Source organism: Colias eurytheme, chromosome 7 (assembly GCF_061535395.1).
Source record: "Colias eurytheme isolate Ceu_HAF_F1 chromosome 7, ilColEury1 Martin Lab GWU primary, whole genome shotgun sequence".
NCBI lineage: Eukaryota > Metazoa > Arthropoda > Insecta > Lepidoptera > Pieridae > Colias > Colias eurytheme.
The window spans coordinates 10708722-10732457 of NC_142986.1; the positions used below are offsets into that span (position 1 = coordinate 10708722).

The 23736-nt window shown below is 32.3% G+C and overlaps 1 protein-coding gene across 1 annotated transcript; it reads right to left on the reverse strand.

Moving 5' to 3' along the window:
* Window positions 1–4329: 4329 nt before the first annotated feature.
* On the reverse strand, window positions 4330–23151 carry LOC149907318 (uncharacterized). The gene is made up of 17 exons (XM_090103669.1): window positions 23003–23151; window positions 15279–15436; window positions 14890–15050; window positions 14231–14613; window positions 13108–13328; window positions 12788–12890; window positions 12497–12624; window positions 11995–12285; window positions 11649–11810; window positions 11225–11353; window positions 10517–11001; window positions 10164–10347; window positions 9867–10062; window positions 8065–8834; window positions 7612–7804; window positions 7111–7224; window positions 4330–4513 (listed from the first exon to the last, which is right to left on the reverse strand). The coding sequence occupies exons 1-17, from the start codon at window positions 23043–23045 to the stop codon at window positions 4443–4445; spliced, it is 3792 nt and encodes a 1263-aa protein (XP_089959795.1). The 5' UTR covers window positions 23046–23151; the 3' UTR covers window positions 4330–4442.
* Window positions 23152–23736: the final 585 nt, after the last annotated feature.

Consider the following 23736-nt stretch of genomic DNA (forward strand, 5'->3'; position numbering starts at 1 on the left):
GTTCGTAATACATTGAAGCTTTGAAACGGTAATGTTTGGAATACAGGCTAGTAAAGGGCGCAATGGATTGCGTTTTTGGGTTATAATAATTTCATGTACTCTATCATAATCAAAACAATATTATCTTGTTGTCTATGTTATTTAGTTGACAATACTTAATTGTGTACAAGGATCAATTCTATAAAATGATATTCTTAAGATTAAAGAGCTTTTGAGTTAATATTTTTAAACATTTCAATATTCATTCATCTTTTTAAATTTAATTTTTGTAACTTTTATCTGTATTTACTTTTTATTTCAAAACAGCAATGCAAACAATGAGAAAGAGTATCCATCAATAAGTTTAAGGAATAATAATTTTTGATAAATACGACGCTGATCGATGTTTGTAAAGATAAACAATCAAATTACAATAATATGCATAGTTCGATAAACTTTAGAATCAAAATCTGAGTAAAAATACAACAAACACATACTTGGCTTCCAATGTTGTGTTGCTGCCAAGTATCTTGATTAAATCTTACAAAAATCTTAAAGTTCAATATATTCTTCGTGTTCCTGGCAATTGTGTCGACAACGTTAACAACAAGACGCATTCATAGAAGAGCACAAATACATATTATGTCCTGTGTTATTACAGTCAAAAATTAATATGCTATACATATTTTAATTGGATGCAACTTGTCATTTACCATGATTATTAATTTTATTTTTATTTATTTGTATTTATTTATTGCCGGGCAGTATTGCCCTAGTACTTATTCCAGTGTTAGTAAAACTAAAACTTTTAGACAGAAACTAGGTGACAATAAATAAATTATTTTGGAAATTCGCTAATTACTTAAGACGACAAAAAGAAGAGGATGTAACTGGTAGGTAAGTTTAGTATACTAGTCTAGAACCATTAGTATGTATAGTAGGTACCATTATTTTTGACTAACAAAATTTTATTATACCTACTTCTCGCGAACGAAACGGGCAAACTATTTCCTTTGACGACGCGGTTGGCGCAGTGGTAAAGTAACTGCCTACTGAGCCGACGGTCCCGGGTTCGATCCCCGGTCAGGGCAAATATTTGTGTGATGAACTCAATTATTTGTTCTTGGGTCTGGGTGTTATTATCTATATATGTATTTATTAAATATTATATTTATCGTCGCCTAGTACCCACAACACAAGCGTTAATTGAGCTTACTGTGGGACTAGGTCGATTTGTGTAATAATGTCCTATAATATTTATTTATTATTTATTATTATAAGACCATTGAGTTACTATGTAGGTACATAAGACGGCGTTAATCAAAACTAATGATTGAAATGGATAAATCCTTATTGTATCAACCGGGCTCAGTGGGAGCAGAACAATCTTTTATAAGGAAATAGAAACAACCCTTGTAACAAGATTCAATCACAAGAAATCCGGTTGCTTATTGTTTCCACGCTTTCATATTTTTGCTCAACTTGTGCTGAAAAAGTATGTGTGTTTTATTGTAGGTGTTATTATTTTCTATGTATAGTATAAATTGGTATTAATGTTTAGCTATCAGATAATTTATCTGCCTTAGTATCAATGATAGTAATAATTTTCTAGCTCTAAAGCAACGCTAAGGCGAAAGAAGCAGAATCGATTCCCACTCGTTATAATATTCGTTTTAATTATATCTTTACATAATATAAATCTTAAAAAAATAAAGGTCACGGTAGTCTTCAAACTGATAACATACTATTTTCTTTTATTTAGCAAATCTCAAGCTTTGTAGCTTTGCAATCTCAATAAAAGACTGGCTCCTAAGTTCCTTATTATTTTTCCACAAGGCTTACACTCTCAATCGACGCCATGAAGGCGACAGGAACAATATTTCAAACTGGGGAATATTTAAAAATTCTCAACAAAAACTTATTCGAACTTTTAATAAAACGCAACAAAGACGAAGCGAAGCGAGCGCGTTAAAGCGAAAAATCAGTTTCATTTTGCCTTCACCTACAGAATAAACGGCACTTTAATATTCCGTAACGAGCGTTAAGATTAAATATTCTTTGCTAATTTTAACTCTGTAATATCTTGCAGTTAAAGTGTACTTAACCCTATCTTTTCCCTGCCAACTAATATTAAAAACGTGAAAGTTTCTAAAGGAATGCACTCCACCTGTATTGTGTTAGGTCTTTCAAAAACAGGACAAATAGTAAAGCCCATTCGACTATAAAATCATCGGCGTAATACATAACTGAACTTTTATAGGCGGATAATAAAATTAGTATCGACGTTAAGGAGAAAATAAATGTGTTTTAGAAAGACATATAACGCAATTTTTATCTAAGTAATACCTAATGAGAAAGTTTCAGATTATATATAAACTGTTTTTTGTAAGATAATCAACTATACTAGTCACTGGCACATAAAATATACTGTACTTACTGGCTCAAACTCATGAATCTCTGCTCAGCTGTTCTATATAACCAGATATGTAGGTATATTTGATGTTAATATTACGACCCTCGATTCTATTATCATCCTTCTATACATAAACCAAGGATCAGTCGTAAATCAAATTTTATTTCATCCCTCAAAGGAGAGACCGGAAATAATGCAAATCGCCAAAACCGGAAATAGAAGCTCGTTATGTTGAAATTAATCCAGTCTATAATATTAATTATATTACTAACCCCGGTTTTACCTTTGTTAAATGGGATAAATAACATCCCATGTGGAAATTCAAATTATAAACTAGTAATAGACTAACTCCAATGTAAGTTATAAGTTATAAGTAAAGTTGTAAGTTTGAGCAGTGCGGGTAAAACCGCGGAGCGAAGCTAGTTATTTATATTGATAGGATTTTTAGGGATTGTTTAAATCCATACAAATAAATAAATAGTTTGGAAAATCCAAAAGTGCACGCCTCATAATTTTTTTTAATAATTATTTATTAATTATTATTTTTGTTTATTTAATAACAATTAAACCACATCGAATCAGACCCTGAAAAATGAAAGGGTTCTATTCCTGAGCATACTCAAGCGTAAGAGAAAAAAAAAGACTCGATTAGTAAAGTATTTCGGTCGCCATCGTGTTAACAAGAAAATCCTCCGCACATACAGACACACGGACGTCCAAGACAGAACTTTTTTAAACTGTTTTTTAACTAGTTTATATAACAAAAATGACATCAAAAATATCATGAATGTTAAAAATAGTGTTTTTTCTTAATATGTGTGTGTATGTATTATCTTACAAGTGCAATGTATGATACATAAAGGCATTTTAAGTTTGAAAAATCAGATGTTTTGCGCGAAGTGACAGTAGTACCCACCTCAACGCTTCGCTTATGAGGCGTGCAATTTTTCAGTCCCTGTTAATAAATTAAAACGTATTTCTTTATATACCTAAGTTATTACAAGTGGTACTGTTGATGTTGTTCTTTTAAAAGGCATATGAAAGTATTTAGGTAACCAATTATAATTATTTATCATTGCGAGTTGGTCGCTTTTAAAGTTGATACTTTCACTTGCACATACCTGTTTTATAAAGAGTGACTTTTAACCTTTTATATTTTCGCACTTAACATTTTTTTAAGTCAAGACTCTTAAACTTTTGATATATAGTAGATACTAGATTTCCGCCCGCGGCTTCGCCCGCTTTTTCAAAGGAAAACCCGCATAGTTCCCGTTCCCGTGGAATTTCCGGGATAAAACCTATCCTATGTGTTAATCCAAGTTACCCTCTATATGTGTGCTAAATTTCATTGTAATCGGTTCAGTAGTTTTTACGTGAAAGAGTAACAAACATCCATACATCCATACATCCTTACAAACTTTCGCCTTTATAATAGTATTAAGATATTAAGATTATGTAGGTAATCCATATAATATAATCCTATCTTACTTGCCATTATTGAAACAACAACTTTCCATCAAAAATAATTGTAAATTCGAACCAAAGTTCCCGAGACTAGCGCGTTCCAACAAAGAGATATTCACATTATTGATGTTTTTTAACCGACTTCAAAAAAAAGGAGGAAGTTATCAATTCGGCCGGTATGTTTTTTTTTTTATGTATGTACACCGATTACTCCGAGGTCTCTGAACCGATTTACATGATTCTTTTTTTGTTCGATGCGAGATGGTGTCGAATTGGTCCCATAAAAATTTTATTCGGATAGGCCCAGTAGTTTTTATTTTATGAGCATTTTTGTCTGTATATTTGTAAATGTTGCAAGTGCAAGTTTGAAGTCGGTTGTTTTTAACGCAGTTATCACTTGTTTTTTACCATAGGTTAATAATAACAAATAAGGTCTGGATAAATGTGGGAATAAATTCAATAAAATACAAACAACTTGAAAAACATATTTATTTTATTTTCATAAACTTTACAGTGTCGTATAATTTTAGACACATGATATCATATCTTAACAACATTTAATTAACAAACTTAAACTTAACTAAAATTAATAGAACTTGAAATCTTCTTTTCTGGTGGCACATGACAGGCAAATCTTCTCTAAAGTGTATGGTCCATCTGAAAACAAATTCATTATCGATACTGAAAACATAATTAATGCGAAAGTTTGTATGTTTGTTACTCAATTGCGACAAAACTGGCATTTTGATGAAAGTATTTGTAGTTAGAGAAAAACTAAATCGCGGGACAGCTGATTGTATTCAATACATCTATACTATCTATAGGTACTTCTATACTAATATTATAAAGAGGAAAGGTTTGTAATTTGTATGTATGTATACGTATGGTTTTCACGCATAAACTACTGAACCGATTACAATGAAATTTAGCACACATATAGAGGGTAACTTGGATTAACACATAGGATAGGTTTTATCCCGGAAATCCCACGGGAATGGGAACTATGCGGGTTTACCTTTGAAAGCGCGGGCGAAGCCGCAGGCGGAAATCTAGTTTCAATATAAAATGTACATTACGTTATTTTTGAATGAGATTATTATTCAATAAAAATTCTTCATTTCATTAAAAAACTGGTCCCAAAGCTTTTGCATTAAAAAAAAGTCTACCGAATAATCCATACTAATATTATAAATGCGAAAGTAACTCTGTCTGTTACTCAATCACGCCTTAACTACTGAACCAATTTGCATGAAATTTGGTATAGACATATTTTGATACCCGAGACAGGACATAGGATAGGTTTTATCCCGGAAATCCTACGGGAACGGGTTTTTCTTTGAAAACGCGGGCGAAGCCCCGGGCGGAAAGCTAGTTAAAACTAAAACAACGCTGGAAAAAATACACATTTACAATTACGTCCCTACTAAATAAGTTCATAGATCGTTAACTGAATGTTAATGAAATGAAAATTAATATATACACTAAATTACTATTTTATAGGTAATCAAAGTAAAGCCGTAATATATCATGTGATTATCATACAAACTAGGATTTGCATGAATTAATTAAATTGGTACGATGATCAATGATGCGATATTTAATTTGATACAAATAACTCAATTGTACGTATGACACATTATATTCGCATGTAATTACAGCAAAGGGTTTTATTATTACATTAATTCTGAGTAAGCTTAGTTTTGGATTCAAAATAACGTATTTAACCCTAGAAAGATAATCATATTGAGTAGTACGGGAAAGATAGTCATGCGTCAAATTTACGCATGTTTTTTAATTCGCTCTAGGTCAAGGTATATTATTTTTTTTCCATAAATTGTAAGTTTTTATATATTTACAGTTATATTAGAATAATTAATACTACAGATAATTTATTTATTATTATTTTTACATATATAAAAAGACGAAAACATTAAACGTCTGCATTAAATCAACAATTCTTGTAACACGTATTGTTTCTTATAAAAACTTACTTTTTACCACAATTATTAGACTTTTTTATATGTTATATAAATTTTGTAGATATAGATATATGAAAAATTAGTGACAAACCACTTTAGGACATATCGACGTATGCTCACAATATAATATAACTATGTTACATTTTTTGCAGGACGCATTTGCCTTTCGTCCTATTTCAGACGGACATAAGTATAGTAAATACGTTTTTTTACTGAAGCTCTCCTCAGTAATTTCTTACGATGTACCAGATACTTCATTTGGCAACAAATTGCAGATATTATCACGCAAATATCTCCTCAAAGCTGGTGATTCTAAACCCCCACGCATAAACAAAGAAGACAGTTCCATGCATCTGTATTTCACGTTTTTTTCACTCGGATGTTTTTGTACTTTGTTATTAACATTGTGGCTTTAAATTTAATATGCAATATGCAGGCAATTTTAATGATTCCATAAAATAAAGCCATTGGCCATCTCATTGTCTTCCTACTATAGGACACCAGGGAACACATTCGGTCTAATGCATCTACTCCGCCTCTTGCTTGAATGTAATATATCATGTTTGCTTTGTACCTCATCACGAAAAGCTTCTTCTGTGTCACTTTACTCGTCATCTTCAATTTCATGGTCCTCCTACCTCACTATCGGAATCTTCACAGGGACCTTCATCGCTTTGCATAAGAGCGGCCAGTATACAATATTCTTCCAATTTTCTATCCCCAATTATTTTCTATATTTGCTTCAATATGTATAAACATAAATTTATAACATAAATTACAATATACAGTAATAATAAGCTAAAAATATTCAAACTACCATATAATTCAAAATCTTAAAAGTCACGGTAAAGATAATCATGCGTAATTTTGACTCACGTAGTCGTTATATTTCAAAATCGGTTAGATTAACTTTATTGATATGTATACCATAGGATTTCTCTCAGTGAGTTATGAAATGTCCTAAACGCACAGTTATGGATTCGCGACATTTAAAAAGATACAGCTATATTTCGAAAACGCGTGAGTCATTTTGACGCAGACTATCTTTCTAGGGTTAATCTGAAAATATAAAATCAACATAGTCTGTTCTAAACTTAATATGTACGTTGTTATTATACAAAACAAGGACAAAACTGCGTAACATATTTTAATGTCATTCGATTTTCTGAAAATTTTTATCCATGCAGCAAAAGTAGATACTATTGATTAATATTATTCAATTCCTACAGATCATACACAATAATTATAGACGAAATAAAAAAAAGCAAAGATTACCTATATTAAACCACTGGTTGCTAGGCAACCCGATTTCTTGCCTGGCGGCAACAATGGCCTCCCTCATTGCTATCGGCACTACTACAGACATGCAGGTCGCTGGTTCACCAGTAGCTGTAAAAAAATAGGATAAATTTAAAGCATACAAAATGATTGTATTAATTCTAAAAGGTCAGAAGATTATTATTAGTAGAACTTGATCTGGGAGACCGGAGAAGACAACATTTACCTGACTATAACAATTTATTATATTGGAATGCTTGGAATGTATCAATCTAACAAGTCCTATCGATTATCCATTTAGGACAAGTAATTGTTAGTGTACAAGGATCTTAATGAAAAGGTAAGTCCGATTTTTATGGCAGTAAAAACTTTTTGTAAGCAGCTTTTAAATGCAATGCTGAGTTAAATTAAATTTAAAATCGCATCAAATCTCTTAACACAAGTAATTATGAGATAAATAAATCAGACGTTACTATATTTTAATTCAAAAAGACATACCTTTTGCACCAAGTATAACTTCATTACTATAGGATTTCTTTCTAAAGTAGATCCTGAAGTCCTGAGGTATGTCCCTCGCTAGCGGAACTTTGTAATTCCAAGTTCTATCGGTCAACAGTTCTCCAGTGTCTTGATCGTATTTTAACTCTTCGGTTGTCCAATATCCCAGACCCATAATAAATGATCCTTCAACCTGTTAATGATTTTTTTTTGTCAAATTGTGTTTTATTATTACTTGCAATACAGTAATTACACCATAAAGTACTTATCAAAAATTCAGTTACAAAATATTAGAGTATATTAGAGTATATTTAGTGTTTTAATAGTATTGTTTTATGAAATTAAAATTAACTTTCTCGTCAGTCAATACATCCATTCATTAATTTAAATTGCATAGAAAGAGAAACTGTTCAGTCGAAGATTTTGTGAAATCAAAAATGTTGAGAAACATACCTGTCCAACATCAATTTCAGGATTCACACTCCGCCCCACGTCTTCAATCAAATCTACTCTTATTATATTCCATTCTCCTGTTAAAACGTCGATCTCTACTTCAGCTAACGATATTCCATATATATCATACCTTTGAGTATCAGCTATGCCTGTTGTAGCATGCACTTGTAAATCCACTTCGCTTTCAGAAGCTTTTTTTATTAATTCATTCCACGTTGGATTGTCCATTTTAGCTTTGATAGGTTCTAATCTTGTTTGTAATTCCTCACAACACTTTTTAATACCAATTCCCACATTTTGTGTTGTGACACTAGCACCCGATACAAAAGCGTTCGGGGAAATAATGCTATCGTTTGCTTTAATTTGCACTTTTTCTATTGGCACTTTCAAATAATATGCGCACATTTGAACAGCCTTGGTATCTATACCTTGACCCATTTCAATACCACTATGTGTTATAACAATTGTACCATCGTCAACATACACGGATAAATTAACTTCCAAAAATGGAGATAGGAATGGTGACCATCTTAAAAACGAATGTCGTAATCCTCTTTTCTTCCACCTGTTTTCTGAATTAAATTTGTCAACAGCAACTCTTCTTTCGTCATATTGAGAGTTCGTTTGAAGTGTATTTAATAGTTCCGTGATATCTTTAGCATAGTTTACTGTATCTAGATTTGCCACACGAACATTGATTGGATCTAAGTTCATTTCGTATGCTATTCTTTCCATCAACCATTCAGCATTGGCTAAGTTTTCTAATGTACCTGTTACCATTTAATAAATAAATTAAAAACGTACCTACATGTAATATCTATACTAATATTATAAAGAGGAAAAGTTTGTAAGTATGTATGTATGTATGTATGTATGTATGTATGGTTTTCACGCAAAAACTACTGGACCGATTTCAAAAATTCTTTCGCCATTAGAAAGCTGCATCTTTACTGAGCAACATAGGCTATATTGCATTTTCAAAAAAATTAGAGATCCTTACCAAAAATGCAATAATGTAACCCAAGGTTTAAAAAAAATCCTCAATAAAACTTCTGTCATCGCGTGCGCTGCGGAATCTATTGAAGATAGAACAAAAAAATGTTCTACGGTATTATAGAATGGATCAATATCTACAAGAAAGTCCGCGATACCATATGTCCATCTTCAGTAGTTATGTTACTACAACAACTTTTTTACGTTTTCAAAGTAAATAGAAGTGCCGACAGTAATCAAACCATGTTATCCATACATATATATTAATCCTTATCCCATTAAATGATGTTTTATTATAGACTGTTTCAATACCAGCAAAATACTTTTTAAATGAAAAGAATTGGATATTCCATTCAAAAGATATAACGAATTTTTAAAAGTGTCAATCTACAGAAAATAGTAGGTATACTGTTCGAGCAGGCCGTAGTGCGGTCACGACTCACGGAGGAATTCTACCAATATGCGTCTTGACGGAACACAGTGGGGTTTTCAAGTTTTGGTCGGTAGGAATCCGACATAACCCACGGCCCCGGAGTCCGTGGGTATCTATGAAAGATTTCCCCACTAAAACAAAAAAAAAAAAAAGGCCGTAGTGCGGGACGGGGTAAAGGTGATTTTCATGTGATTAAAAATTAAACCTATAGTCCGACCTATATAGTAGACTTTTCACTGTAACGATATCGCTATCTATGCGGGTGAAACCGCAGGGCATTGCTAGTCGTTGAATAAAATTATGTGATGCTAATTACCTAAGCATTGTCTTTCATCATCTTTGTTGGATATTAAAAATAAATATAATATTTACTTACCAGGTGATCTGCACCATGTATTAGATGTTGTGTCCGTGACTGTATCATATACTTTAAAATTCCAAGGAGATTTATCGTAGCAATTGAAATAAATATCAACTCCAAATAGAGTAAGAGGTTCATTAACTACATATCCATTATCTTCATAAAGTTCCATATTATTGTATTGTATAACTCCTTGTGAATTAACAGCAACCTAAAATTGTTCAGTTGGTCTTTTAATATATTTCAAGACCGCCATCTTTATAACTTGAGTATCTATTGTACTAATTATTATTTTCAACAAAAATTACTTACCTCGTAATCATTCGAACAAGGCAGCCTTTTGCCAACCGCGCGCATGTTTGTTCTAAGAGATTGTATGAATCGACAAGGTCTGTTTAATTTATATGAGACTAAACTGCAAGCTCCTGCTACTTGATTTGGTCGAGATATCTTCAACCCATAAGCACCGCCAAGCCGTCGAACAGTTACATCAATCCTGTAATGGATACATAACATATTTTCGCATTTACGAATCTAAATAATATTTTTGTCCCTTTTTTAACAATCATTAATCGTTGAAAACCATATCGTCATTGCTTTAAACTCTACCACTGTTTGAATATGATATTATTTGTTATATAACTATATTTAATGGACAAACTTACTTGTTTTGTTGAATTTTAAGTACTCTTGAGACTATTTTATGCACTGAGTCTATCCACTGTGTAGTAGCATACACTTTTAGCCCTTCTTCTATTGGATGTGTAACACAAACCAGAGTCTCCATACAAAAGTGGTACTGTCCATATATAGTATTCTCTCCTTTGAACACTTTGGCTATATCAGCGCCAGGTTTTGTAGCGGTAGCAGAAAAAAATATTTTATTTCTCTTTGGATCTTTTTTCGCAACTTTGATATCTAGAACAGGTTTTCTCACATTAGTGTATGTAACTTTGACGAAATTAACAGCTTTATTGGCTATATCTTGTGTTTCGGCGACAATAATTCCGAGAGGTTGGTTATAATATTTAACCTCCTTTTCACATAAGAGCTCTTCGTCGCTCATGAATACAATATTTGGTCCAGGCGTAAAACTGTTTCGACCTGGTATATCTGAAGCTGAATAGAATGCTATTACTCCTGGCTCCAGCTGAAAAGGTTATATATAAATTAAAATACTTAAAAGTAATATTTTTCGTTATTATAATCATAAAGATAATATCTAAAATGTAATCATAATAATGCAAGTCGATATATTGCCCATACGTTATAAATGTAACATAAACATAGTTTGAAACTAAAGTCATTAAATTCTTTAATTTCTTATAATACTAGCGGAAAACTAAGTATTATAATAAAGAATTTTCACTCACAAGAGCCTTACTGGCGTCAATCTTTTGAATAGTTCCCAGTGCAACAGTTGATAGAACGAAAGCAGCAAACACTTCTTTGGGAAAAGAAGGCATGTCATCTGAATACTTTGCTTCACCAGCGCATTGCACCTAAAAATTCAAACAATAATATAGACCATTAAAACGTACAAACAAAGTCTAAAAGGTATGAGGATGAAGATGAGTGAGTATATTGAATTTAATATTAGAAAAAAATCTTTACAACTTTATTACAGAGTTCTTCATCAACTGCTTAACGTATAAACTTGACGACATGTATTTGACTTGACGATATAACTGTAAAACTGTATTAAAAGTAAACCAGATTACAAGATCTAACCTTAAAAATATCACAGCATTAATATTTTAAATTGAATAAGTAACACAGGTAAAGTGCAATACTTACTAGTCCATCCACTTTCGGCAAAGACTGGTTGAGAGGCCACAGCGATGGGTTAGTCTCAAATATCTGCTTGCCATCTGATAGAGACCGTGATTCTCGAAGTCGAACGGGTCCAGATTTGTAATGGGCTCCTAAAATTTCTGGTGGACACAGCGACATTAAGCCCTGAAACATTGTAAATTTTGTTTAAAATCTAGTTGCAAATAAATACAATAACACTAGACATAATTAATTGTCAAAGGAAGAAATATGAAGAAATGTGTTTCAGGTAATTATGACACTGCTTAAGTCTCTAGAGATCTTATTGTTTCAGTGGTAGAATTGATACAATTGAATTTGAAAATCTTACCTTATAAAATAAACTCAAAGCCAATTTTCTGCGATATTCTACGGACGGTTCAGCAGGTTCTTCAGTCACTACCATTTCATTGTCCAACACGTTAATTGCTCCTTGAAGGGTTTCATTTGTAAATAATCTTCTACCAATAAGATATCTTTCAGTTCGAATCGCTCTGATGAAGGCAGGTGAAAGACCACCATAGACTATGCGACAATCTAATACTTTTTTGTCATAGGGATCAATTTTGTATACGAATCCTGAATGAACGATGGCATGAGCGTTTTGGGATCGAGGCATTATCTGAAATAAAATATTAGTAGGTAGTTATTTTTTTCAATTATGTAAGGAGAATTAATTTATTAATTAATTTTGAGCTCTGTATCCATTTGGATTTTGGTATATTTTTTTTACTCTAGGGGCCGGTAAGTATTTACTCTGATTGAATAGAAATTACAATAGATTTATTTTATTAGCATATACGAGAAATATACATTATCTAGAAAGAACTTACCTTATAAGTAACTATTTTATATTCATCGTTCAAAGGTGGTAACAAGACATTCAAAATAACTTTCCCATGCATGTTTTCTTTTAGAAAATTCTGCATACTAATTCTATTTACAATACCGTGATCGTTTACTGAAAAAAAATACATTTCACTTGAAATATTGATTTCACTATCCAAATAAAATTTATTGATATTGTAAACTTAACCCTAATGTTATTTACATACATAACATCGATAGCTTTGGCATATTTTTGGTAAAATGAATATGATTTTTTTTATTTTATAAATACTCACATATACTTAGCTCGGCCCCAACAGCATTAAAAAGTAAGAAGACATCAGAATTAAACTCGTTGTGTCTGTTTTTTATCATTAAGTTCCCAGCTATCGTACCAATCTATAAAAACATAAACATAATTTATTGGTTTTTTGTTTATAAAATTTTGTAATAGGTAAACGGTCATCTTGCAGATAAAAAAATTGTATTTGGTACTTTAAATATTGTTTAAAATTTTTGTACTTATTTTATTAATCATTAATCTCAATCAAAAACATTAATCTTTTCACTCATCATCCCTTTCAAAAATAGTAACATACAAACTGAATTCACTTACATTCTTAACCGGTATATGCGCGACCAAATGCAAATGGTCATTGAATATCTTCAAATACTTGAAGTAATCCGTTTGGCACATTCTATCGAATATCTCCATGACTTCAGTTAGCGTATTACCAGCTCCCACAACTAGGTTCTGGTCTAAGAAGTAACCTTTTAGAGACGCCACTGCTGATATGTCTATTAGGAGACGAGGATATTCCAGAATGGGATAAGCACCTGAACAAAATACATTCAATCTTTAAAAAAATACTGGCAACTAATCTAATCGGTAGAGGAAAATGGTATTTTGAAACCTTTTAGAATAAAAAATTTATAAGAATTTTCATCTCTCTCCTCGCCTTGATCAAAATAGAGGATTACCTATATTATCAGACAATTTAAATTTTAACTAGGTTCATAAAATACAAAATAACATGAAAAGATTCGTTGGCATTTACCATTACGTGTTCGGTTATAGGCTGCGGTTTAATTCCGCTGCAAAAATGCAATAGCCAAGAAATTAGCGCTTGGTTTGTGGAAAAAAAAAGTCTAAAAGCAAACACTTCGTGAGCCTAATTTGTGTTCTTGATGTAACTGCGCTTTAATAGTTTTCATTAATTGAAATCTCTCGTTAATAATTCTACTCTAATTCATAATAATATAATTCATATTTACAATACTGTGACTAGTTTCGAAACTTTTCGTCAGGTAGCTGATAAAATAAAAGCACAAAAGTTTATGACGGAAATCGCAAATAGACAACCACAGAGTACTGAAACACAGAGTTTATTAAATCAATTTCAATTTCAATTTGTTTCATTTGTTATTTAAACTGCAATTCTACGGAACATTTAAATTACAGAGAGCGTATTAAACTCTGGCATATCAAATATTTAAACTGTTTGTAAAATTGGTAGAAATTAATATAAATAAGTAGATTATATTTTTATTCCGACAGCTAACTTCTTCAATCACATTGTTAAATACATATAAAATCAACAAAAAATATTTTAAGAATATAATATTAGATCGGATACTCAAATATCTATTTTGAACAAGAATATTGGCAGATGAAATAAATTAAATTTTGTGCAAATTTTAATTTAGTGATATATATTTAATATTGATATCTTGCCCACCTTTTGCAGTATTCCCAGCTACCAGCATATACGAGTCTGTTCCATGAGCAAGAAGAATCCTAAACACATCAGTAAGATCTTCAACTCTATACCAGTCTCTGTTATCACTCAGTTTGATATGAATAACATTGGATTGTTTAACATTAACATCATCTTTAGATACAACACACCATTCTGAATCATCACAGGTTTTGGAGCAGATTTCACCTGTCTTCTTGCAAATGCTCAAGTCTTCTATATCTAGTATGGGGTAAGGATCAGGGGAATCTTTGGCAAACTTCTTAAATGCCTCTAATATGGGTCGGTATCCAGTACATCTGCATGTATTACTGGCCAACGATTGTTCTATTTCAAGCATTGTCATTGGCTTCTTCTTTAAAAGGCTAGAATAATTAATAAGGGATTAAAAAAATACTTCGAAGTAATGTTTCGATCAATGCAGATGGCTTTTTTAAATACACAGGGATTTTAATTTATGTCACAATTTATATACAAAAATTAGAAAGCTCAATCAATTTTTTAACAAAATTTCCAAAAAATGAAGCCTTCGCTTATTAGTGTTATTAAAACGGAATGAATTTTAACATCATATAATAAGATTTCTGTTTCCAAATCAAAGGTAGTGATAAAAAATTGGATTGTGATTACATCAGAATTACCTGTACATCGCCATCACCCACCCGGGGCTACAATATCCGCATTGTGACCCATGGTTCTCATAGAGACACTTCTGTATTGGATGGTATCCTTTCAGCCTGTTGCCGACCTTCTCGATGGTTGTGATCTCCCAGCCATGGCATGACGTCACTGATACTAAACACTGAATTCATTAAAATTAAATTAAATATACATAATACATATATCATAATACATAGGTCATATGTGCATCATACATCATCTTATCGAAGCTCAAAATACGCTATACTCACGAGCATAAATGATTGCCAAATGTTTATGGAAATAATTTTGCACCTTATTCGAAGTTATTATATTAGGGTGCTTTTCAACCAATAATGGGCGAGAATGCACCCGTAAATGTCCGACTTACAGCATTAACAGCTTCAGTGGGAGCGCCAGGGTGCTTGGCCACGCTGACGACGCAGGCGCCGCAGCCGCCCTCCTGGCACATGTACTTGGTGCCACGCAGCTCCAGCCATCTGCGGAGGTACTGCAGCAGCGACGTGTCCGAGCTGATCTCGCATCCAACTGGAAATTACTGGTACAAAATTAGCAAACGCATAACCTTACAAACAGCGTCTGACCATGTCGAACACAAAACATTTATAAGAAAGTTTAATTTTTATCAAAAGCAATGCTCAAGAAAAAGATCTGATAGCCTCCTTATCTAACCGAATTCAATAGTTTTCGTGGGAAGGTCAAATTTCACCGGGCGTAATTATGCAAATAAGGATAGGGTGTCCGACAAGGTTATATTTTAGGTCCGTATTTTTATTATTCTTTGTTAATGTTTTTCTTTTTTTAATGTGTATTATTTGTTAACAACCCCTGCTTATTTTTAAGGTAAATAGAAACCACGAGTTTCGAAGTATGAGTACATTGTAATTTGTACTTTCCATAAAGAGTTAAACAATTACGAATTTCTTCTTCTTTTAAAATTTAAGCAAGATTATATTAATGAGGCAATAAAACATTAATCATAATAATTAAAACATGTTCTTCGTCAGAGAAATTTTAAATAAAAATGTAATTATCGTATGCCATTTACGTAATTCGATTTTTTTAAGCCATTTTTAATTCATATTAAGTTTGCGAAGCTAAATTGCTTATCATTATACAAAACACGTAAGTAACAGTTTTGTTAGTTAACCAGTTTTTAATATTATGATTACGGCTCTCATATAAATTAGCAAAATGTTAACATTATATTTTTTATATTATGTTTTGTATTTATTAGTGTTTTTATATAATGTGGTGAATCTAACGGTGCATTAGCATCAAACGAACATAGAGCTAGAACTGGAGCAAGACCATTCTTTCGTGATCTTTTAGTGTAAAAAAAAATTCGTGTTCAGCGTTGTTCAGAATTTAGAACATTGCATAGAATCTTATCGAACGCACGTAGAACAACTACGCCTGTTTACACTAAAATAATTTGACATACTTAGGTTAGAATGAGCATTCGCTCGATTGATATAATGCACCGTAATAAAATTATTTTTCTAATTCTTTTCCGTTTCTTAATTAATATGCTTCGTTAAAATCCTTTTATAACGTATAGAATATCCATATTACTATTGTGAATTGAAATTCGTCTAGTATTCAAATTAATTGTATTAATTGATAATAAATTAATTACCAATAACATATTCTGATATAATTTATTTCCCTTTTATGTCTGTAAGTGCATCGTACTTCGTAGTATCTATGTATTTAGTAATCTCTATTGCAACGGTTAGGCAAACATAAATTCCTCTGTAAGTGATTCGTTTTGTAATATTTTTAAATGAAAGTTTTTACCCATAACCTCAATCTCATACGATTTATTAATACCCACTGCATTGCTAAATAATTTGGAAAATCCAAAAGTGCACGCCTCATAATTTTTTTTTAATAATTATTTATTAATTATTATTTTTGTTTATTTAATAACAATTAAACCACATCGAATCAGACCCTGAAAAATGAAAGGGTTCTATTCCTGAGCATACTCAAGCGTAAGAGAAAAAAAAAGACTCGATTAGTAAAGTATTTCGGTCGCTATCGTGTTAACAAGAAAAAGGATCCGCACATACAGACACACGGACGTCCAAGACAGAACTTTTTTAAACTGTTTTTTAACTAGTTTAAATAACAAAAATGACATCAAAAATATCATGAACGTTAAAAATAGTGTTTTTTCTTAATATGTGTGTGTATGTATTATCTTACAAGTGCAATGTATGATACATAAAGACATTTTAAGTTTGAAAAATCAGATGTTTTGCGCGAAGCGACAGTAGTACCCACCTCAACGCTTCGCTTATGAGGCGTGCAATAACTGCAAATGCTTATGCAAATGTAATACTCTTTCACGAACAACCCAAAAACATGATTTTGCACCAGATGTTTTTTGACCGTTCATTTCTTCAAGCAGACGCATCTATTGCCTTTATTGGAATGTTTGAATACTTAGTATATGTTTTTAAATTATTCATGTATGTCTTTTTAAATATAATTTTTCGATTTTTTTTTTCACGACTTCCTACAAAAGTATGGAATTGCTTCTAATCGACTGTTATAATTTCATACCAATTCTTTAAAAGACAAACTTGGAAATTAAAGAAAAAATTAATCAGTGTAAATACAGCGAAGTTTTTTTTATAAGACCGTACTAAATTATTAAAAAAAACCATTCGCATCTAACTCAATATGTAGGTAATCTTATTTCATGCATGAAGTGTTTCTGCTATTTTTGATTTATTTTCTCAATATTGCCTATATAAAAAATGATACTTTAAGCACTAATATTGCCCAACTCTTAACACTCCGATACACTTTTGAAATAGAATAATCATTAATAAATAATGAATAGATAGGAAGTAGATAATTACACATACCAAAGTAATAATTGGGCAATTGCAAGAAATTCAATTCACACGAATTGGTAGCAATTATATCGATTTCTTTATCGCAAAGTAATGTTTTGGAGGACTACTGTATTTTTGGATAGTCTCATTTGATGATAGGCAAAATGTTTTATTAAAACGTCATTAGATTATCTGGGAATAACACACCTATATAAAACTAAAACGCAGGTGAGTTACATAGCTAAGGATAAAGGAATAATAGACTTAAATCACATTTGTTCATTAGACTATCTATAAGATTTTTATACAATAACACTAGCGGTCCGCCCCGGCTTCGCTCGTGGTACCTACATGTTTACGTTTTTTTTCATAAGAACCATCCTCGTACTTCAAGGAATAGATTCCGCAGCGATGACAGAATTTTTATTAAGGAATTTTTTACACCTTTGGTTACATTATTGCATTTTTGGTAAGGATCTCTAATTTTTCTGAAAAACAATATAGCCTATGTTGCTCAGTGAAGATTTTCAACATTAGAAAGCTGCCTTTCTAATGGTGAAAGAATTTTTGAAATCGGTCCAGCAGTTTATGCGTGAAAACCATACATACATACATAATTACAAACCTTTCCTCTTTATAATATTATACAGTTTCTGTTTTAATTACTTCGCAAATTTGAAGTGACATTTTCCATGTTTTTCCGGACATTTTCACGCATTTTCCGGATATTTTCCGGGAATTTTCCTGGCATTTTCCGGACATTTCCCTGACATAGCCTGTAAATGTCTGGAAAATCCCCGGGAAATGCTCGGAAAATCCCCGGAAAATGTCTGGAAAATCCCCGGAAAATGCCAGGGAAATGTCCGGAAAATGTCTGGAATACATCCGGAACAACCGTGGAAAATGCCTGGAAAATGCCTGGAAAATATCCGGAAAATAACCGGAAAGTGCCTGGGAAATGCTCGGAAAATGCATGGAAATTTCCGGAAAAACCGTGGAAATCCCTGGAAAATGCCTGGAAAATATCCGGAAAATGCGTGAAAATGTCCGGAAAATATCCGGAAAATGCCTGAGAAATTCCCGGAAAATAACCGGAAAATGCCTGGGAAATGCTAGGAAAATGCGTGGAAATTTCCGGAAAAACCGTGTAAATGCCTGGAAAATGCCTGGAAAATATCCGGAAAATGCCTGGGAAATGCTCGGAAAATGCGTCGAAATTTCCGGAAAACCCGTGGAAAATCCCTGGAAAATGCCTGGAAAATATCCGGAAAATGCGTGAAAATGTCCGGAAAATATCCGGAAAATGCCTGAGAAATTCCCGGAAAATAACCGGAAAATGTCTGGGAAATGCTCGGAAAATGCGTGGAAATTTCCGGAAAAACCGTGGAAATGCCTGGAAAATATCCGGAAAATGCCTGGGAAATGCTCGGAAAATGCGTGGAAATTTCCGGAAAAACCGTGGAAAATCCCTGGAAAATGCCTGGAAAATATCCGGAAAATGTGTGAAAATGTCCGGAAAATATCCGGAAAATGCCCGGGAAATGCTCGGAAAATACCCGGAAAATATCCGGAAAATGCGTGAAAATGTCCGGAAAAAAATGCCACTTCAAATTTGCGAAGTAATTAAAACAGAAAACCAAAAAAGAAAAAGAAAGCTAAAATCTTTCATATTAAAATAATGTATAAGGGATATTCATATTTCATACTTAATGTATGGGAGGGTTTAAAGATAATTTTTTTTGATATTTCTCGATTTATTTTTAAAAATTTATTGCGGCCATTTTACTCATTAGGTTAAGTACTTTCGATATCAGTTTAAAGTTTTTTGTTATCTGTAATACTTACGGAAAAATCGCCTGTGCACACTTAATCGTATAGGAGCTACCAACGTTGACAAGAGAGCATTTTAGTATAGTTGGTTCTTTGATATACTGTTCCTCTTGCTATTTCGGTTAGAGTCCGGGCTGTCTGGCTGGTCGCAGTGGTTGCGTTTATTTATTTTAATTATCATTAATTAAATTATTTTCCTGAACTTACTTACTTACTTAACTAGCTCTGCGACCCAAACAGAGTCTTGGCTTCCGACACGAGTTTACGCCACTTTCCTCGATCGCGCGCAGTTTTTATTTTCCTGAACTATTCCTCAAAAAATAATGTAGTCTTATCTCTCTAATAAATTAAATGGCTGCAATATGTAAATGATATGCAAAGTTTTTGTTAAATATATTAATATAAAGTGCGTTGTGCGTGTTTATTACCTAAAAATTTATTATGTATCTATGCAATTTATTGAATTATGTCATTAAATTGAAGCTGGTATCAAAATTAGTCGATATTAATTGTTAATTGTTCTGATTAAGAAATACTTTACAGTATTGGAATACAGAAATATAGCTATAATTAAAGTATTATTTTAAATTGTTAACTATGCTCCTACAACTTTGTAGGCATAGTTGATAAAAGCCATCTCTTTCACATAGCTACAGGACCATGTTGAAAAAGTTATTGGTCATTTGAACCACCAGGTGACCTATCTAGAACGATATAAGAGCATAAAAAAAAAGATGGATTGCTCTCCGGGAGTGCCGGCAGAAGTGAAAACTTGATTATTAACGTTGAGCATGTTTGATATTTTGGAATGGTATCCGTCTTACGCTTTTTCGATCAGGTCACGTGTCCTGACGCGAGTTTAAGATTTTATACCCATTACAGAAAAAGTGCTCAACGCCGCTAAAGAAGTTTTCACTTTAATAATAATAATAAGATTCAGCACTATGCCGTCACGTCTTGTAAGCTGTCCAACTGAGTGCAGATGAGAATTCGAAAGTACAGGTAGAGATTTTTTCCCCTTGTCTCCATGATTTTTGTACGGCGTTGCGGAATAATGGATTAAAAGCAGTATTGAAATAGTATGATAATCTCTTTAATATACCAATCATGTACAGATATCGCCCTTGGCATTGGATCTAAGTATCTATTAAAAAGTTATCGAATATTTTTAGTAATTAGAAGAATAACACGCCTTGGCACAAAAAAGTGATTTCGTCGTATCCACAGCACGTAATTCGTCAGACATTTATATTATAATCCTTTGCAATTGCAAATGTATAAGTACAAAAAAGTTGTTCTTGCACAATTTCTTAACCAGCCCTAATAGCGCTAAATGTACAGCCTTATATATCTACATTATTACATATATTTTTCATTTATATATTATTTATTTCAATCTGAGTAACCCTATTATATTTAAATATTATGTATGTACAAGTAAGTTTATAATTATCTACATTGTCTGGATTGTCAATTTTAACTACCTATATAAGTATAACATTTAATCACCTATTGTTTCTTTTTTTTTACGTTTTAAATTATGTATTAGCTCCTAATTTAACCACCCAGAAGACCGTTCTGATGCTCCAAGCGTAGCAAGTCGAGGGGACTACTGAAAACCGGCGCCTCTCCTCTAATACGGAGAGGCAAATGCTGAGTAGTCCACCTAATCACGAATACGATATTAAGATATTTGAATGTATTTATTGTATTTTAAGATTTTTTTTTTTTCCATGTAAGTGTTTAGTTATAAGTCAAAATTTGTAAAAGTATTTGTGATTAAACGTATTTTCTTTCTTTCTTTCTTCTTTCAAATGTCACAGTGACCCCAAATTGTATATGTCGCAGTTATCTGGTTGAATCTGCTATTTGATTGAATGGCTACAACGTCTTGACTGAACTTTTATCATAGTGGTTGGTTTGGAAAACCGACTGGGTTAGGTTTGTCGTTTTTTTTAACTACCCAATAGTAGGAGCCCCGTGAAGCAGCCCTCTGTCAGCTCGCAACCGTCTTCTTGTGAACGTTTGGTGAAAGTAAATTCTGTCGTCATTCAATGAACAGCACGTAAATTGAATGACTACAGAATTTACTAAATAATTTCCATAAATAAGTCATTCAACAATATGCCGAGCGTTGTCTTTTGAAAGGCTGTGTTACAGTGCTAACTAGCTGGACGTTGAGTGACATTTGTTAAATAAACGTTCGGCCTAGTCATTCAATTGAATGTCATAATTAAATGAACGTGCAGGTCATTCAATCAAATAGCAGATTCCACCAAATAACTACGACATTTACATAAGGTCAATACCTCGCACAAAGGTTCGGTTATTTTTTTGGAAGCTTCTTAGTATTCAATTGTTTTGTTACATTGAATAAAACCCGTATCTAATTTATTACCTGACGCTTTATTGCAATAAACTTAGTAATTTTTTTCTGTATATTGTATCTTATATATTTGTAACTAATTAAAGAGTGAAATAATAAACCTATTATTTTCCTAATTATCATCCTAATCAAGCTTATGCAAATATATTCTATGTCTATGCTAAGTTATACGATTCAAGAAACACCTCTCCAGAATTGTGAGCTAAAACTATTATACATAAAAATTGCTATTAGTTAACAATACCGTTCAACCCTCATATAGATACTTATTATATTGAGCCATCGTGTATTGTATTATTAAGTAACTCTATATTATGCTCTTAAATTGTGTATGTGTGAATGTAACATAAAAAAATTGCAGAATTTGGCTACCCCGGATAATCTCATGTCAATGTAAGATTATTTATCCACTAAGGAAACCTTCAAATAGGCTATTCGTATTTTTTAAAACTCATTCAAAATTATAATAAAGGTTTTCACCGCTAGAAAGCCACGTTGTCTGTCAGTGAGTGTAAGGCTGCATTTTATTCAAAATAGTAGACATTTTAGAAAATATTTCAATATTTCTTTTATTTTAATTAAGTGAAAGAAAGAAATAATTCTTTCGTTTTTTATTATTTGTAAAAAAAATGGATGTTTCCTTTCCGTAAAATTTTCTATCTCCATCATTTAAAGTACTTTTCCAACAGCGCCTTTTCCTATTAATTAACTTAAATATCAAATGTTATTCAAGTGCAATGCTTCTCTCTTTCATTGAAAAGCTTTTGAAAGGTGTCTCATAAAAATATAGAGAACTAAAATATTAATTCAATATTATTTTAAACCCACAGAGAAATGTTATAGATTATTAAATAATATAAAATTTCTTACTAAACTTTGCTCAATAAGATCTTAAGCTAAATATGAATAACAGTTACATAACATACAAGTTTGCTTTCCAACTTTGCATGTGCTACCACATAGGTACCATGTAATATTATACTAATATATAATACTAATAATATAAATAAACATTTAAATACAACATACCGGTATGTTCAACACCATTCACTTTAAAGCACACACGATCCATGTCCTCACATAAGAAATAAAACAATCTTAGTGACTGTTAAACCGGTAAATGATCCCCACTTATGTATTATATAAACGTTTGGTGCTTAAATTTATCATGTTCTTAATAGTACACTATTAACACTTATCTGTATTTTACACTAGCTGCGCTTGGCGGTTTCACCCGCGTGGTTCTGCTCATGTTGGTTTTAGCGTAATGATATATTATATAGCCTACAGCCTATAAATGGGCTATCTAACACCGACAGAATTTTTCAAAACGGACCAGTAGTTCCTGAGATTTTTTTAGTCTCCTACTGGCATGGGGTTGAATTAAACTTGCCACAATGTCTAGTTTGGTACAAAATTCAAAACGCCCCGAAACGCAATAATCTATACTAATATTATAAAGCTGAAGAGTTTGTTTGTTTGTTTGTTTGAACGCACTAATCTCGGGAACTACTGGTCCGATTTGAAAAATTCTTTCGGTGTTAGATAGCCCATTTATCGAGGAAGGTTATAGGCTATATTTCATCACGCTTCGGGCAACAGGAGTGGAGCCACGGGGGTGAAACCGCGCGGGGCAGCTAGTCTATAATAATATTTTAAAGTTGAAGAGTTTGTTTGTTTGAACGCGCTAATCTCAGGAACTACTGGTCCGATTTGAAAAATTCTTTCAGTGCTAGATAGCCCATTTATCGAGGAAGGCTATA